The sequence below is a fragment of the Zonotrichia leucophrys genome, chromosome 1A (genome assembly GCF_028769735.1).
Source record: "Zonotrichia leucophrys gambelii isolate GWCS_2022_RI chromosome 1A, RI_Zleu_2.0, whole genome shotgun sequence".
Taxonomy (NCBI): domain Eukaryota; kingdom Metazoa; phylum Chordata; class Aves; order Passeriformes; family Passerellidae; genus Zonotrichia; species Zonotrichia leucophrys.
Genome location: NC_088170.1, coordinates 68,348,682 through 68,366,641, shown reverse-complemented (window position 1 = coordinate 68,366,641; position 17,960 = coordinate 68,348,682). Strand labels below are relative to the sequence as shown.

The 17,960-nt window shown below is 43.6% G+C and overlaps 1 protein-coding gene across 3 annotated transcripts in view; it reads right to left on the bottom strand.

The window, feature by feature from the left end:
* SFMBT2 (Scm like with four mbt domains 2) overlaps window positions 1-17,960 on the bottom strand; it is a 116,887-nt gene that overhangs the window by 30,123 nt on the left and 68,804 nt on the right. For all 3 annotated transcript variants that reach the window (XM_064703064.1, XM_064703063.1, XM_064703065.1), the window contains 4 exons: window positions 13,994-14,095; window positions 13,167-13,314; window positions 6,632-6,714; window positions 3,452-3,578 (listed from right to left, as the gene is read on the bottom strand). In XM_064703064.1, coding sequence (XP_064559134.1) covers window positions 3,452-3,578; window positions 6,632-6,714; window positions 13,167-13,314; window positions 13,994-14,095 — 460 coding nt within the window. The remainder of the gene's footprint in view (window positions 1-3,451; window positions 3,579-6,631; window positions 6,715-13,166; window positions 13,315-13,993; window positions 14,096-17,960) is intronic.

Below are 17,960 nucleotides of genomic sequence, written 5' to 3'. Positions count from 1 at the left end.
CTATGGCACGATGCTGACTCCAAAACTTCACCTGAAGTCTCTAGTTATAGCAATTATCTTCCAATTTGGTTATTACACCTACTTAAGAAGACAACCTCCTTTCTTCTTGATGTGGGTCCCACTCACAGAACAAATGAATTATTTAGGTTGGAAAAGACCTCCAAGATCATCAAGCCCAACCATTAACCTGTCACTGCCAGGCCCACCACTAACCCATGTAACTCAGCACCACGTCTATGTGACTTTTGAACACTTCCAGAGACATTATTCCACCACTACCCTGGGAAACATGTTAAAATGCTTGACCACTCCGTCAATGAAGGAAATTTTTCCTACTTTTTTCCCTAATTTACCCGATTTTCACTCAAAATGCAATGAAGATACTCCTGCTGGCTTTGAGTTCTTTATAAAACAATTCTTGTGTCCTGAGTCAAGGCACCATTTAACCACTCCAATTCAAGTTCAAGTTGCTGGTACACCTGGGCCAGCAACTTCACCTCCTCCCTCTGCCAATTCCACCCCAGGAGAGACGCTCCAGCACCAGCATGGGGAGATCTCCTAATAAAAGAGACCAAAGGATCAGCAGTTTCCCCTGCATCACCCTTGCCTTGGCATCTGCTAAAACATCTTTGCCTCCTGCTAAAGGCAGCAAGCACTTGACTGTGCACAGCCAGAGGACTACAGGGAGCTTCTCACTAATGTGTGTTCATCAAGGGCTTGTGGTGTAATTGAAACAGTAATTGAACTTTGAGATGGGAACAGCACTGAGGCTGAGGTGCAGCATTTGGCTCAGTAATGAACCTGCTGCTCTCAGAGTGTGTGGCTGCAGAAAAAAGCCTCCTCCTCAAAGGAGGCAGGGAAATAGGTGCAGAGGAAATAATGAAAAAAATGCAATTATGATGTCTGTGTAGATCCAAAGATGTCCTCATGGTGTTTCCTGAGCCCTGCATTGTGTTCATGCAGTATCCACTGAAAATACACACCAGAATAGGGGGAAGAGAATGGGATGAAGGTATAGGGCAAGGACACAACTTGCTGAATACAAGATTCCAGCAGCTGAAATTCCCTGAAAAACCATTTCCCTCCATGAGATAATACCACATGGTCACTGCTCAGTTTGAACCTGATGAAAGCTCCATTTCCACCTGACACAAATCCAGGCAAGGACCCCATGTGACAACAATGAGTCAGTGGCAAGACATGCAGACAGCGAGTAAGCCATGGATCAAGCCCTAAACAGAACAAGAAATCAACACAGACCCCACTGAAATGTCACCAGGTCTGGGAAAACCAATTACTTCATTATTGTAATGGTGTTATTCTGACAAAACAGACTCCATTATTTTAGAGGTCCTTTCCAACCTAATTATTCTACAATTCAAAATTATTATAAAGTAACCAGATGAAATGTACTTTCCTGCTTACAAGCAACAACAAATGAGACATGAAGGATCTTTTCCAACCAAAATGGTTCTATGAACATTCTGCTTCTCAATTTTACAGCTGCAGCCACCCTGAGGAGCAAGAAAGCAGCACAATGCCTGTTCTCCAGCAACACTTTGTTCCTCTTGTAAGACACATTCACAGCTCCTCTGTCCTCCCTGGCACTGCTTCTGCCCTCTGGCAATTGATAACCCTGAATTCCACTTCCAACATCTTACTGCTTCCTTTGGCCTCACTCACAGGAGTGGAAAACAGCTTTTCTGAGACTCATTAGTTTCATCTGTTGCGTTTTATGCCGTTCTCTTCTCAGAGCAAGAAATGTCCATGGGAATTGGGAGGTTAAAGGGAAAACAAGGAAACTGGAAACAGGGTGAGGAAAATGTCTACCATGAATTTTACAGGATGGGTAGAACAGAGCAGCAACTCCAGAAAACTGTAAAAGGGGAAATTACAGGAAACCTCCCTGGAGAAGTGATTAACCAAAAGGGTTTTCCTCAAATTCCTGGGCTGTGCAGGGAGCGTGCATTATTACTTGTATAAATTCACAGCAGAAAGCTTCAAGCTCTAAAATCTAAAATGAACCAGTAAAAATTAACAATGCAGATGATGAGTAATAAAGTAGCAGAGAGCACAGAGCATCCCATCAGTCCTGAGCTTCTCCTCCACCACGGGGGAACGCACTGCTGCTCATTAAATGCTCGCCTTCGAGTTTAGGGTTTTGCTACTGTACAAAGTGTGATTTATCACACAGTGTTCCCCCATGTCTAACTCAGCCCTGCTTAACTCCTGTGCTCCTGGTTTATGCCTGCAGCCTGGGCTGTCCAACTGGGAAACTGGGAGGGCAACAATGAAAGCTGCAGAGGCGCCTGTGATAAATGGTGGGACCTGAGGTCTTCAGTGAGGGGTTCCTGTGGAAGCTGGGGAGCCTTGCTGCTTCCAGAATATAAAGAATCAGTCAGAAACAACACTATATTAATGGAGTAAAAAAAACCCATGCCTCACTTCAAGCCACATTTATTTTACAACTCTGCAAGCAGTTGGCTGTTTTTTTTTTTTAATGCCTGCTTTTTGCATAACACTGTGCATACTGTAGTGATGTATTCCTAGAGCAGCAAAGATTTCTTTCTGTTTTCTGCAGTCTTTTGCATCTTTTCTGTTTACAACAGATCATTCAATTCCTGGTACTGAGATATAAACCAAGCTTAAAGCATCTATATATCAGAACTCAAAATAAAATAGATGCACACAGGGCTTTTTTATGGTAAGTTGTAAAAAAACATCCTTTAAGAAATTAAAAGAGTAAGAGGCAGGAAGAAAGAGATGAGGGAAGGAAGCAATGTGGGAGTGTGTTGCCCTCTTCCTGCATCTATCCACATCTTTGGCATATACAAGTGAAGGCACCTGGTCATTTAAGAAAAGAAGTTCCCAAAATGGGTCAAATTCCTTGATCAGATGGGTGTAAATTCAACAACAGCCTTAGTGAGAATGAAATTAATAATCAAACAATTATTGATTGCAGCAATTAAAAAATAATATTTGCCCTGTGTCCAGACCAGGCTCCAAATAAGCTTTTGCTGCCATTGCACACAGCTCTACCAAAGGCAAACACTTGGGAGGAACTATAATCTTTTGGGTTACTTGGCAATGTTTTTACCAACTTTAAGGGTTTTGATTAGAGATCTCTCCTCCTGTACAAAGTGTCAGGTTGGGAACCGCTATAGAAGTCTCTGCACAAGTGAGACAAACTATTCCTAGGATGAAGGTGTATGATGATGGCAGGGAGGAGGGTGTTATCATGGTCATAAAGACCATGTGGATGGAAGGGTGGAGGAACTTGCAGCTCCCCCAGAGAAAGAGCAGGTAAATGTAATTGCTCATAAATCATAAGTGATCAATGTGTGTAACACTGAAAAGTTGGAGAGAGCAATTTTGTGCAGAGATGAAGGACAAAATTGAGTGAGTGAGTAAGTGAAGCAGACAAACACCAAGCAGCCTTTAGAGTATGTACCTTCCAGGTGCAGCCACATCAGCCGTCCTTTCACCGAGGTGATGGAAGCCACACAAATCTCTGCAGGGTTCCTGGGGTTCACTGCCTCCAGCTTCATGTTCTTGGTGAAGCCACGGCTGAAGGATGTCTGAAAGAGGCAATAAACAATGCTGAAACACGGCACTGCAGCACTGCACAACTTCATCCAGACTGTCTGCTGGGAACAGACATGGTTTGCTTTCAGCTGGAAGGGCAGGATACCCTGAAGAATGTAAAGGCATCCAGAGCCCAATCAGAGCTGAGCTGGTGCAGCCCAGGATGAGGCAGCTGTGCCCCTGCAGCAGATGGGGGTCTGCAGGGGAGCAGAGACCCATCTGCTGCCCCTGGAGGATCCCTGTCACAGGAGATGGATACCCAGAGGAGTATCCATCCTCTGACCCTGGAGAGAGGAGCCCATGCAGGAGCAGGTTTGCACCAACTGGAAAACTCAATGATGAAATGCATGTCATCATGTTCTATTCCTGACTCCTAGGGGACTGGGAGGAGGTTGCTCCACATCGGCTCCAAAGATGACTGAATCTTTGCCAATTATGCATTTTCTGTTAATGTGATACTACCCAGAGGGTTCCCAGAACTCCTGTGCTTAAGCATCTCTCACCTTGCTAGGAGAAACTTTATAAAGCAAAAAAACCATCTTGCTTGAGATCAGAGAAACCTCTTCAAGCATGCAGTCACCCAAGCTGACTGAAGCTGAAGATACCTGAATAACCTTTTCAAGAATGCTTTACTTCATGGAGTTTTCATGGATGGACCTCTGAGCAACCAATCTAGTGGGTGGCAGCAGTGCCCATGGGATGGGAAGATTGGAACTAGACAGTCTTTAACGACCCTTCCAACCCAAACCATCCCGTGATTCTATTTTAAGCTCAATGAACAAAGCTTTCAGGTACACTGACTGGGGCGTAAATGGATCCAGCTGTGCTCATTGCCACTGTTCCTTCCAGTGTCCCCTCCTGTCACTTATTCTCAGTCCCTTCCCAGTATCTCCCCACCACTGTCCCTGCAAACACACTAATGCAACACCTGTGTCCATACCAGGGCTTCCCCTCCTTGGATTTCCCTCCCTTCTGTTGCACCTGCTCTGCATCTCTCTGCACACAGTAGCACAGAAAGGGTTCCCTCTCTGGGATGAGAGTTTTTACTAATAATAATTGGGATGGGTAATAATTGCCACTAACTCAAAATGACACCAAACCCTCATCCTGGAAGCCAGGCTCAAATTCAACCCTTCTCCTATTGATACAACACCAAGGACCATGGGCACTTCACCTTGAACAACCATTGAGAGCTCTTTGAGAAACTAAACACTCATGGCTTTGGTCTCTTTTCCATCCTAGAACATGCTGCTACTCTCAAGCACACCTTGGACTGCCTCAAGCCTTGCTCAGCACACAGATCAGCTTCACCCTGCAAAAGCTGCTAATGGCCAGGGCTGCAGGAATGCAGGCTGAGTTTGTTTAAATGCCTTTTATGTTGCCTAACAAGGAAATGCCATTTATCATCACCCTGGCTCCTTTCATTGCAGTTCAGTGCTGGAGGCTCATTTATACAAAATCAATGGCAAAACAGTTAGGTGGAGTTTATTTTACTAAGCATTTGGGCACGTCAATCCATTCCATAACTGCCTCTCCTTGTTAAAAATCCCTCCTGGGGAAACAGCTCCAGCACCTCCACTGCCAGCACCACGTCTGGCTGCACGAGGTGGGAGATGCAAAAAAATCTTCCATCAAAGAGCCCCTCACAGCCACAATTCAAGGGGATCAGCCAGCCAGGAGGCTGCACAAGTGACAGCAGAGCAGCTACCTCTGAAAAGAATTGTGTTATTGAGAGTGGAAGAATAAGAGACACATGTTCATTTGGTGAATGTTTCCTTAAAAAAAAAGAAAAAAGGACCAAAAAATGCCCAGACCTGACTTAATCTTAGAGGATACTATGCAGAAACTTTTCTCTGCTGAGAGAAGAGATTCACTACTTGGCAAAATTAAAAGAGATATAAAGAAAAGGTAGGGATGCTTGCAGAAGAGAAATGTAAAAATAGCCCCACTGTATTTGTGTGATGCAGCTTCCCTCAGGACTGCTGGAAATCTTTGCTTTAAGTCCTTTCAGGAAAAGGGCCTTTATGGGGCTAAGAAATCCTTACCCTGGTTTGACTCCCAAGTCAGACTGTTCATGGTACTGTGAGTTCATCAATAAAAAATTGACTAATTCACCATCAAAGCTTCCAAGCCAGGCTTCCCCTAGGCCACCACAGATGAGGAAGGCCATGGAAAACCAAAGCTGGTGCCTGTCTCCATTCTGCTATCCATAAACACCACATCCCTCAGTCCTGTGATTTCTGAGCCCAGTGAAAATCTGTACAATTCCTACAGAAACCTGTCTGTTCATCATTCACCACATCACTTCATTTTGCAAAGCTTTCTGTGCTCATTTTAGGTGCACTAACATTTAGGTACCACCATCAGGAGTATTTATTGATGGGATCTCAACCTCCATCAGCTGATGGGCACATGAAGGAGAGCACCAGGTTGCTGGGAAAGGCAGAAGGCTGCATGAATCAGACTGATGTCAGATCAAGCCACACAGGACTGTCATTGTCATAAAACAGCCTGCAAAAGATTATTTCAAAACCTGTGAATCTTAATGGCATCCATCACTCTCACATCACTGTTGCTGCATTAGGGAAGGACATGAACTGTCCCAAGGACCAGAACATCCATGAGGGTTAATCATCATCTCCTACATTTTCAACATTTAGCATTTTAATACATGTGGTTTGGTTTCTCTGTATCCCTGGGATACAGAGAGAACACCTAAAATGTAAAAAGGGACAAATGATACTATGCAATTTCTTTACCTGAATTATTTTTAGTAGCACTTGAATTAATAGCAATAACCAGATGAGATCCTTATAGTGCTGTACAAAACCAGAGAGGGGATGAAGAGCAGGATAATTACAGATAAAGACAAGACTAAAATAAGTTTTTTCACTTTTAGGGATGGAAACCTGGAATATTCCCCCAGTTTCCTTCCTAAGGCATCCTCATGGTGCTCTGGGAGGCACCCCTCAAAGCCTTGCAGCAGCTTTTCTGTGCAAGCTGTTTTGTTTCACATGGCTGGACAGGAGCAAAAGGAAGAACTTACATTTCTAAAGCACAGGTGAGGTGCTGCCTCAGCTCCACACTGCTTCTGGTAGTCTGCCCAGTCAAAGTCCTGGCCAGAGTAACCTGCAGGAGGGCGAAACAAAAAGAGCCATCAGCCACCACTCCACACCACAGAGAGAGGACAAAACAGACCACAAGCAGATGAATATTTGTGTTTCAGCATCTCATCCTGCCTCAGTGACCCCTGCAGTGTCAGCAGGACCCCTGGTCACACAACATGAGAGCCAATGGCTCCTCCAGCTCCACTCACACATCTGCATTTCACTGCCAACTCTCCACCAAAAAGTAGTAAGACATCATTATTTCCCCTTTTTTCCCTTTTATGTGAGCATCTCCCAACTTTTAACAAACCCATAACTAATGAAATGCCACTGTGCCAGATTTCCATATGGGAAAATAGACTTCTTTGTCCTGCTTTTAGCTGTATAAAAGGTGGACAAGGTGATGGAGCTGGACATGGGATATCTGCTGCTTCCTCAGGAGTGGAGAGGGAGGGGATCAGCATAATCAGGAGCTGATCCATCCTCCCTCTCAAAGCAGGAGATAAATTCCCCTCTCTTCATTCATGTACCCTTCCTGACTGGCTCCCCAGCAGCTCAGGGTGTGTGAGCTGAATCCCATCACAGTAAAAATGTTACAGAAATTTGGAGCAAAGCAGGAAAATGAATGCAGATCTCCCTCAAACAGCCTCAGCAAGTAGATCATCCCTTCAGCCTCTGCTTCCAGGTAAAGTTAAGAGATTCCTTTATATGAGCATCTCTCAAGGAGTTCCATCACAGAAAGACAAATCAGACCTCTGCTCATCCACTATTCCTATTTGGCAATTTAGCAATAAATTCTTGGGACAGATGTGTCAGGGGTTTTTTTTAATTTGCTTTTGTGGGCTTTTTTTGGCTTGCCTCTTAAGTCTCTATTTTTGCAGTGCTTGAAACCAGTGAGTGCTAATCCTGTCCAGGGGCTTGAGGATACTCTAATGACATTACTGCAGAACTACTCCTACTGGAAAGTTTCAGGAGTCACCCAAAGGCCAAAATCTCCCCTCAATCTCCCTAGAAATCTCAGCTTGGCCTCATTTCACAGAACACCCCTAAATGCCTTTTGCCTTGATAGTCAAAAACGGACACTCAAGACCAAATGTGAATGAATCATTTATGACAATGGAAATTGTGGCTTTTTTTTAATAGGCAAGGACTGGAATACTGAGTATAATCCCCTACCAGTCTGCCAGATCCCAAAAAAAGGAGGCAAAATTTTTGCAAACAACATGCCAAGCATCCTGCTAAGATCCAAGTATCTTGGATAAGACGATTTCTATTCCTAGTAATTGCATTCATGATAAGCAAATTACTGAGATAAAGCCTTGAGCTATGATGCCTGTCTCTGTGGGGCATTAAAGTGCATAATAATTAAAAAACTAAACATGCACAGGGAAGGAAAAAAGGGTAGTTACTTGTAAAAAACGTTCTTTTTTCATACACAAAATATCCTTGCACTGTTTTTCAACAATTTCTGCAACAGTATTTTCTTCACACTTTGTGGTGTGAGGGTTTCTAGGACGAGGTGAGAGATGAGAATCTGGTTTCTTGTTTTCAGAAAGCTGATTTATTATTATACTATATTATATTAAAAAATGCTATACTAAAACTACACTAAAGAAAGAAAAAAGATACAACAGAAGGTTTAATAAGAATAAATAATAAAACCCTGTAATTCCTCAGAACCTTGACACAGCTAGACCATGATTGGTCATTAAATTAAAACAATTCACATAGAACCAATCAAACATTCACCTGCTGGTAAACAATGTCCAAGCCACATTCCCAAAGCAACAAATACAAAAGCAACAATCAGACAATTACTGGTTGTATTCCTCTCTGAGGCTTCTCAGCTTCCCAGGAAAAAAATCCTGGGAAACTAAAAATTTTCAAAAAATATCATAGTGACAGCACTTGATCTCTTTTTTTATCTCCAATTCAAACCCCTCGTGGATGGGTTTTGCATCTTGATTTTAAGCTACGCAGATGTTAACAGAGTGGATGGAAAAGGCCCACTAGAGGTGTTTTAGTGAGGTACAAAAACCAGACTGTGCTGTCACCACACAACTGCCCCGCTGTGCCCTGCACCACTGGAACCACTGGAAGCCTTTTCCTTCAGGCTTCAGCAGGAATGGAAGCCAGGAGGGCAGCGGGGAAGGTAAAAATAATTCCCCACAGCAGCACAAGGAGGGTTCTAAGGGAGGAACACCCAGGAATTGATTTCTCATGAACCATCTCCTTTCCAGGGTGTTTGGAAGCCTTTTTTTTTGGGTTCGCAAGATTCCAAGGGGAACGGAATGTTGCGATTTCAATGGGGACCAATAGAGGAATCTTTGATGCATGTCTCTGCCCTTGATGGCATGCCATGCCTTTTGATGGCTTTGACTTTGGGAAAGATTTTTGCTTTTTTTTTTTTAAGTATCCATGCCATGTCCCTCATATCTTCCCCTTCATCTTGTGTCTTCCTCTGATTTTTTTCCCCTGCTTTTGCAACATCTGTGAGCTTCGTTTTGGCCTGGTTTGGTCCTTCGCACTGCACTTGATATAATCCCAGTCCATTTTCTTAGAGTCACTAAATTTCCCAAATTTCTTTATTTTCCCTCTCCAATTACAATTTCCTTTGATGGTATCTCCATTCCAGAGTGTTCCTAAGTCCATCTTTTCAGTTTTGGACTTAAGTGGGGATCAATTTTGGCAAGCTTTGCTGCATGTGCCTGCCCTTGATGGCATATGTCCTGCCTTTTGATGGCTTTGACTTTGGAGAAGATTTTTTTCTTGGTTTTTTTTTTTATTTTTTTTGTTTGTTTGTTTTGTTTTGTTTTTTGTTTTGTTTTTGTTTGTTTGTTTTTTGTTTTAACTATCCATGCCACGTCCCTCATATCTTCCCCTCCAAGTTGTGTCTTCCTCCTTGACTTTTTCTCCTGCTTTTGCAACATCTCTGAGCTTAGTTTTGGCATGTTTTGGGCCTTTGCACTGCAGCTCATTTCCTCACAGACAATTTTTTGAAAACACTAAATCTCCCAGTTTTCTGGGGTTTTTTTGGGTTTTTTTCATTTGGACTTCAAATGAGCCCTGACTTGTCTGTGGCCTTTGCATGGTGAGGCTGTACCTCAATGGCTGTCGCCAGTTCCAGGCCTTCATGGCCACAGAGCTCTGGAGGGGCTGGAGCTGCCCAGGGAAGGGATGGAGCTGGGAAGGGTCTGGAGAACCTGAGGGAGCTGGGAAGGGGCTCAGCCTGGAGAAAAGGAGACTCAGGGATGACCTGGTGGCTCTGCACAAGTCCCTGACGGGAGGGGACTATTGTATTGCAGAATTTGCCCCAATGAAGGAAGGAACTGAATCTGACTCCATGCTCTCAGAAGGCTAATTATTATTTTATGATACTATATTATATTAAAGAATACTAAAGAATACTAAACTAAACTAAACTAAAGAATACAGAAAGGATACTTACACAAGGCTAAAAAGGTAATAATGAAAACTCATGACTCTCTCCAGAGTCCTGACACAGCTTGGCCCTGATTAGCCAAAGAATCAAACAACTCACAGCAGAACCCAATGAAACAATCACCTGTGGATAAATAATCTCCAAACACATTCCACATGTGAGCACAACACAGGAGAAGCAGATCAGATAAAAATTTGTTTTACTTTTTCTCTGAAGCTTCTCAACTTCCCAGGAGAAAATCCTGGGCGAAGGGATTTTTCAGAGAATGTGAATGCCACAGGGGACAGCCAGGGGGATCGGGCTGTGCTCCAAGGGAACAGGGACAGGAGGAGAGGGAATGACACTAAGCTGTGCTAGGGGAGGGTCAGGGTGGATATTAGGAAGAATTTCTTCCTAATATTGTCTTCCTAATATCTTCTTCCAACTTAAAGGGTTGTCAAGAATTGGAATGGGCTTCCCAGGGAAGGGGCAGAGTGCCCACCCCTGGAAGTGATAAGAAACAACTGGACACTCAGTGCTGTGGTGTGGATGACAAGGTGGCCATCAAAAGATGGATTCAATGACTCAGCCTGCCTGGAGGTCTTTTCCAACCTCACTGATCCCTGATTCTGTGGTCCTGCTCCCAGCTGCCTCCCTCAGCACACAGGGAGGTACCAGGTACCCAGTGCCTCCATCAGCATGTGGCACTCACACCCTGCAAGGCTCAGCCCAAGGGACAGCACTGAGAGCTGTGTTTGCACAACTCCTCAAAAATGCAACACCTTCACCATGTTTGTCACCTCAGCTCTGGGCATGGAAGAGCCCAGCATGAGAAGCTAATTCAAAGCAAATATAACAACACAAATGTACTGGAGGATTTGGAAGTGGCTTTTCCTTAGTAAGCTTTACAACAAGGAACATTATCAAAATGTTTTTTTTTTCCCCACTTAATAATAGCTCATAAAACAATGATTGTTACTCTAAAGGGAAGTGGTCTATAAATCCTGCTCTAATAAATATAAACAGAGCTTGTTCAATGTTTATACAGCAGCAGTTAATGGGTATTCATTTTTGGCACTGTACAGGAAAATACTGCTCTCTATTTCGAGTAGCAAATATTTGCACCTCCTGTTCATGACCCATTTACTCTTTGTTTGTCTTCAATAAAGCCCTGATAAGCAAAAAGGAAAGAGAATGGATATCAGACAAATAAAGAACTCCAAACTCTAATATCCCAACCTGGCATATTGTTCTGACCAAAAAAAAATCAGTTGATTTTGAGATCAGAAAACCTCCTTGTCAAGCCTATATTAAACAGGGGTTTGGATGCTTTTCACTTTCCATCTGCTTTCTTTTTTAGTGGTTTTGGGGTTTTTGTTGTGTTTAGTTTGTGCTTATTTTCAAATGACTCATTCTAATATCTGATTACATTTTAGTAACTCAAAGAAAGTGTCTGCCCATAGAAAAGGTTTTAAGGTGCTAAAATTCAGTGTGGACATGCAGCCCTTATACACAGTATAAAAAATACAGCAACACATAGAATGCATCTATCTGCCACTGGCTTTTTGCTTTTTTAATAGCTTTCCCCCAGGATTTCTGATCTCAGAGCAGAAAGCCAATTTGATTTTCACCAGGGGAATAAGGACAGACTTTCTGCACCTCCTCAGGTGCCCAGGTGGATCCCAATAACCAAGCACCACACAAGATCACAGAAACACAGAATGGTTTGGGCTGGAAGGGGCCTGGGGGGTGACCCAGTTCCACCCCTTGCCATGGGCAGGGACACCTCCCACCAGACTTGGCCAAGCTGAAAAATATTCACATGACAGATGCTTCAGATACGCCTTCAAATGTTGGCATCTAAAATAGACTTCACACACACTTGACCTATAAACCAGCATCTCAGACAGGCTTTGTGTCAGCATGGACTGGAAATTTTTAAGCCTTATGGTCTCCTTCAGTTAATTATCCTGCCTGGACAAGCTGCATGTAAATTTCGGAGGAAAATCCCCAAAATATTCCATTTACTTTGATTTCTAGCAACTTTTCTGGCCAGTATCAGTGAGTGCTTACACAGGCATTATCATTACACCTGGGTTTCAGCAGGAGAGAGCTGAAGCCCCAGACAGCAGATTTATTTCAGCAGAAGCAGCAGAGCAATCATGGATGCACTGTATGCAGCTGCAGGCACAGGGCTCCAGGACTTTGGTGGGAATTTCAAATTACACTCTGGATATACATAAGAGGATTCTGAATCTGGTAGGGAATAACCCTTCCCTTCCCTGGCTTTGGCAGCATCATGCTTTTTCCAAAATGAAGGCAAAAGTTCATACACAAAACTTAGCTTAATTTTTTTTTTTTGAGGCATTTCTTACTCCCAAGCAACACTGATTTCTGGCAACAGACCAACAACCCAGCCAGCTTCAAAAACTTGAAATTCCAGCGAACCAACACATTTTGCAAGCAAAGAAATATTGCTAGAGCACCACAGGTGGTTGTCTGAAGTTGGGAGTAATTAACTGCAGCGCTGCAAAGTTGAGGAACAGCAGGGCTGGAGGCTGTTTCTCCTGGCTGTGACCTGAACACTGCTTGCAGTGTGCCCTGGGATTTGTTGAGACAGCCAAGGAAATCCCTCCACACTCCTGGGCAGGCAGCTGTTTTTAGCTCAGACATCCAGATTTAGGAGCTCTGCTTGGCCTCAGTGTTGTACTGACATGGATGAAACAGGGTTTGCCTCTGCAGTGATTGGAGTTTTAATGCTGCTTTTGCTCTCTACACACACAAAGAACTGCTAGGATTCATCCCACAGGAATTCATGACGATTTCACAAACCTTAATCAGACTTCAAAGCACAGGGACATCAATCCACCAGCAAGAAACATTTGCTGAGATGTTCATGTTCAGAACAGCCCCAATCATTCCAGAGAACTACTCTGGCTTGAGATACTTCAGCTGATGCTCTGCAGCAACCACCAGCACAATTTTAAAGGCAATAATAGCAAGCAAACGTGCTTCAGAGTAAACCCAAAAAATCACTGAGAAGGAATACAAACCCTTGGGAGGTGTGAGATTGACTCCATTTTTAAGGCACCACTGTATTGGCAAGATCCCCAAGGAATCTGCATGGCAAAGCATTGAGATTTTGCTGGGTTCAGGTCTCAAGTCATCAATGGTCACTTGTAAATAATGATTGTTAAAAACCTAAGGGGTGAAAAAGAAGAGACCAAAATCAGGGCTTAGATTTGCTGCAAACATTAGGTAACATAGAAAGCTGAAACAGTCAAACCTGGGCATCAAACTACTGAAAATAATTTGCTTTCACTTAAATCTTTGCATCAAAGTGTTTCTACCCAAGAGATCAAAGTCTAAGTTTTAGAGATGGGTGAAATGAAGCAATGGAAAGTGCTGAGGTTCAGGGTCCCACAGCTGAGCAGACACTGGAGATGATCCTGAAGACCCCAGAGCTTTCCTCTCTCTTGTATTTGAGTGTGTGGATTAAATATCCAGCCACCACCTCCATGCAGCTGTTTTATTTCCAAAGGTTTCTCAGATGGGCAGGGAAAATACATATGGATGGAGGCGAGATAAAGACAAAAGAGGGATCCTTTTTTTTTGCATGCAAGTGGTAGATGAATGTGCTCATTCCCATTGGTTTTGAGTGCATGGAATCAGCTGGTGATGTATGTGGGAAAGAAAGAATTAATTAGGAACATTCATGGATTTTAAACCTATTCTTTAATGTGTTCTCCAGCCACTTAAGAATCACTCCTTTTTTTAAAAGTACCTTCCTAATTTCCACTACATTTTTTCCTAAATGCAGTGGAAATCAGGAAGGGTTTCCCAGACAAGTTCTTTCCATCCCTCCTTTCTGAGCACTCACCTTGGTCACTGATGCAGGACAGATATGAAATGGCTCCCTCATATTCACTGCCTCCAGCTTCATCCCCACAGTGAAGAAGTGGTTTCTCAAATCAGCATGGTCCTGTGGGAAGAGGAACATGTGGTGACACCAAGAAGCAGCCAATACATCTGAAAATCTGTTTGAAAGACATCCATGTGGGTTTTGTCAGCTGGTCCTGTGTTCCTTTCATGCCAACCCAACCACAGAAAGAGAGGGGACAACCTCAGTCTTAGAGGACATATCTACAGCACCAAGCCCATCATACCTAAAGCACAGAGTTTATGCCCATCTCAGGCATCCCACCAGAATTTGGTCCACAAGGAGATTGTGCTCACCAAAGTGAGGACCTGGCTAAGGAACTGCTGCTTGAAAATCTCCTGTGGGCAGAGCCTCTCCACCTCTGCCACCAACATCACCCTCTGGGAGCAACTGAGAGTCCAGAGGTGCCAAGACTCAAACTGAAGCCCTCCAGAGTAATGCACAAGATGGATGCAAACAGCTCAGCATGGCCCTGATTTACCCAGATGGATGTCCAGCACCTGCAGGGCACCAAAACAAGCACTGGGCTGGAAATATGGAAAGGTATTTTTTTCCAGCCAGGAGACTGGAAATGGATTAGAGCCTGGACAGTGAAAGCAGACCCAAAATGTGGGCAACCAGAGAAGATGATGGTAGGAAAACAGGCAGCTGTGTTCAAGCACATCCCCAACACAACACTTCCACCTGGGATAAAACTTGGCTGCACCACAGGCTACACACAGAGGGCTCCCCACAGCAGCTCTGGGGATGCAGAATGCAGTCCTGAAATTCAGGAGCAACCCAGATTCAACTCCCTGGTTTGCCACCAGTTTAGTTTAACACCTAATTACTCCATCCCTTGTGATCCCTATCTAACAGCCACACAAGCTGCCACCCTAATTCCAGGGTAATGACTGCATTTTGTGTTCATTCAATAAAAATGTCCCACAGTATTTCTAAACCACTGGTGCATTAGCCAATACAAGCATGAAGAGAGATGATGCTGTATTTAGCACACACTCACAGCCTACTCCAAAATACATGCAGAAAGCTTGCTATCGAATAAGTGGTTAGCAACAACAATCCCATCTACATTCATTGCTACACATGGTATTCTTGCTCTAAAATGATTTTCTATTGATCCAAAGTTGTGTTTCATTGTGCTTTCTTTTCCCAAGAACTGTCTGCACTTGTAAGGGCTTAACAACTTCTATTTTGGGATCTTCCATTCCAACTGCTGCTAGAGATAAGGATTTTTACAAGCTCCAACCACAGCTAAATGAATGGTTGTTTTCATCCTACCAACCTGCAGTGTTACTGAGCCCTTTTTGGTGAGAAACAAGAAACAGAAAAAACCAACAGAACAATAATGAATTTTGTCTCAAAGCAGAAGAAAATACTGATGAGGAATATTTAAGAATAATGGCCCAGAGCCCAAAGGACTAATGGTTGAGGATGGAGCAGACATCCAGGAGTTTGAGCATCCTTTTCATACGGGCTGCAATGATAGGATGAGGCAGAGTGGTTTTAAGCTGAAAAAAGGCAGATTTAAATCAGATATTAGGAACAAATTCTTTACTGTGAGGGAACTGAGTCACTAAGAAAGGTTTCCCTGAGAAGTTGTGGATGTCCATCCCTGGAAGTGTTCATGGCCAGCAACCTGGGATAGTGGAAGGTGTCTCTGCCCGTGGCAGGGGAGTGGAAGGAGATGAGCTTTAAGATCCTATCAAAAACTGCCACCTTTAATACTGAAAAAGCTTCAGAGGGAAAAGATGATGGCTGCAAAACTCCAGTATCATCAGCACTGAACTTTAAACCCCTAAAGGAAAAATAGCATCTGGACTGGAGGGCTGCCTCCTCCTGCATGAGGATCCACACTCTGATTCTCTTGATCCTCAGGGTGAGGTTGTAAAGAAAAAGGAACTTTGCAAAATGTGCACCTGGAATCAGCATCTCCCCACAAATGTTCCATGATTCAACTCACGCTCGGATCCAGCCTCAATGTGTAATAAGCCAAGATCCACCAAAGTACTTAATCATGTTTATCTTTAAACACACAAGTAGTTTAATCAACTTTTAAAGTGATTTGTTGATTGAGACCAAAATATACTGACACCAAACCACACTGCTTCTCCTTTTTATCTGAACCATTTTCTTTGGTGTTTCTCCTTCTATTTGTTTTGGCTTTTTTTTCAAAGGGGAAAAATAATCAGATGGGGAAAAAAACCCCACTAATAATATTTAAAAGTATTTTACTTCAAAAGCACTGTGTACCTTGGGATCAAATCTCCCTTGTCTTTCAGCACAGCAAGTAAATATTTTTCCCCATTAAATTAGTAGCAAGAGTGAACTCACAAGGGGAGTTCACAGGATCTCAAGTACGTCTTCCTATTGAGGGTCAAAATCCTCTTTGAAGCAGAAACATGCATTTCTTTTGAGAAATGCTGAGGATGTAAAAGCCCTTTCTGTGTTAAATGTCATTTTTGAGATGGAAAAGCTTTCATGGAGAAAAAGCCTTTGTACTGCACCTCTCTGGAAAATGGTCAGGGTCTGGATATTTGATCTGTCTTGTATACCGGCTAAAGAGAATCATCAGAATTTACCAAAGCAGTTTTATATTTTTGCAGCCACAAAAGGAAAGAAAAAAGATTCCTGATGCCATTCTCTGGTTCCAGCGCTGGAGCTGCCTCAGCCAGCAGGGAATTACTTAGGATTTGGCATATGCTCCTCTTCAAAACTCCAATTAATTTACATAATTTCTAAGAATAGGTTCCAGAGAAGTGATGGCAAAGCTTTTAATTAGTATTAGACTCAAAGTGATACACTGGATAATGAACTGCTCTCTCTTCCCTTTATTCACGTTGACAGGAACGACGCCTGTTTAATAAAAGCAGCTACAAGGAAAGGACTGGAGGGGTGAGACTTTCTCCTGGTCCCCGCCAGGCTCTGCAGCTGAACAAAAGAAATGCCTGACATGATAATGGGTGGCAGAATTCGACCCTTTGCTGCTATTTCACAGCATTCAATGCCACCAGCGAGGATGTCACCAGCCATTATTTTCTAGCAACTTCTCCGAGTGACTCAATTTCCTTTGAAATGGAGATCAACAGGCAGAATAGTTTTGACCAGCTGGAGCATTTTAAAGCCTCATGCATGGTGGGCTTTTACTCCTGCTGGCTGTCAGTGCTTCCCAGGAGCAGCCTGGCTGACCACACAGAAGTTTGCTCTGGATATTAGGAAAAATTTCTACACTGAATGGGCTGCCAAGCATTGGCACAGGCTGCCCAGGGAAGTGCTGGAGTCACCATCCCTGGAGGGATTTAAAAGTTGTGCAGATGTGGCATTTGGGGACCTGGTTTAGTGGTGGGCTTGGCAGTCATGGGTTAATGGTTGGATTCAATCTTGGAGGTGTTTTCCAAACTAAATGAGGCAATGATTCTGTGATTCTATAATTTACACCAGAGGATTGCCTGTCCTGGGGTTCACAAGCCCTGAGAGGGCAATGCAAACACCCTCTGGCTGCTGAGGAGCAGCCAAGTGACCTGGACTGACAGTCAACAAGGGTTCAGAAGAGTCCCTCAGAGCAAAGTGAAAAACCGTGCCACAAAACATTCAACAAATAAACGTGGCACGGGCAGCACAGCTGCTCACTCCAAGGGTCACAGTCTCCAACATGATGGATTACAGCTCAGGGGTAATGAGTGGAGCACTGCAAAAGCCCTCAATGAACGTCTGTCACTCACAGTCCAAACCCACTGGCAACAGCCAGAGCTGTCACAGCTCTCACTATAATCCCAAAAAAAGCAATTAAACTCACCCCCATGCTCACAGCCTTAGAGCAGGGGGTGCATTTGCAAATGCACAGGCTGTGACCCTCTGGGCCACCTGAAAGACAGCCCTGCTTTGATACACATCTGCACCATGATTT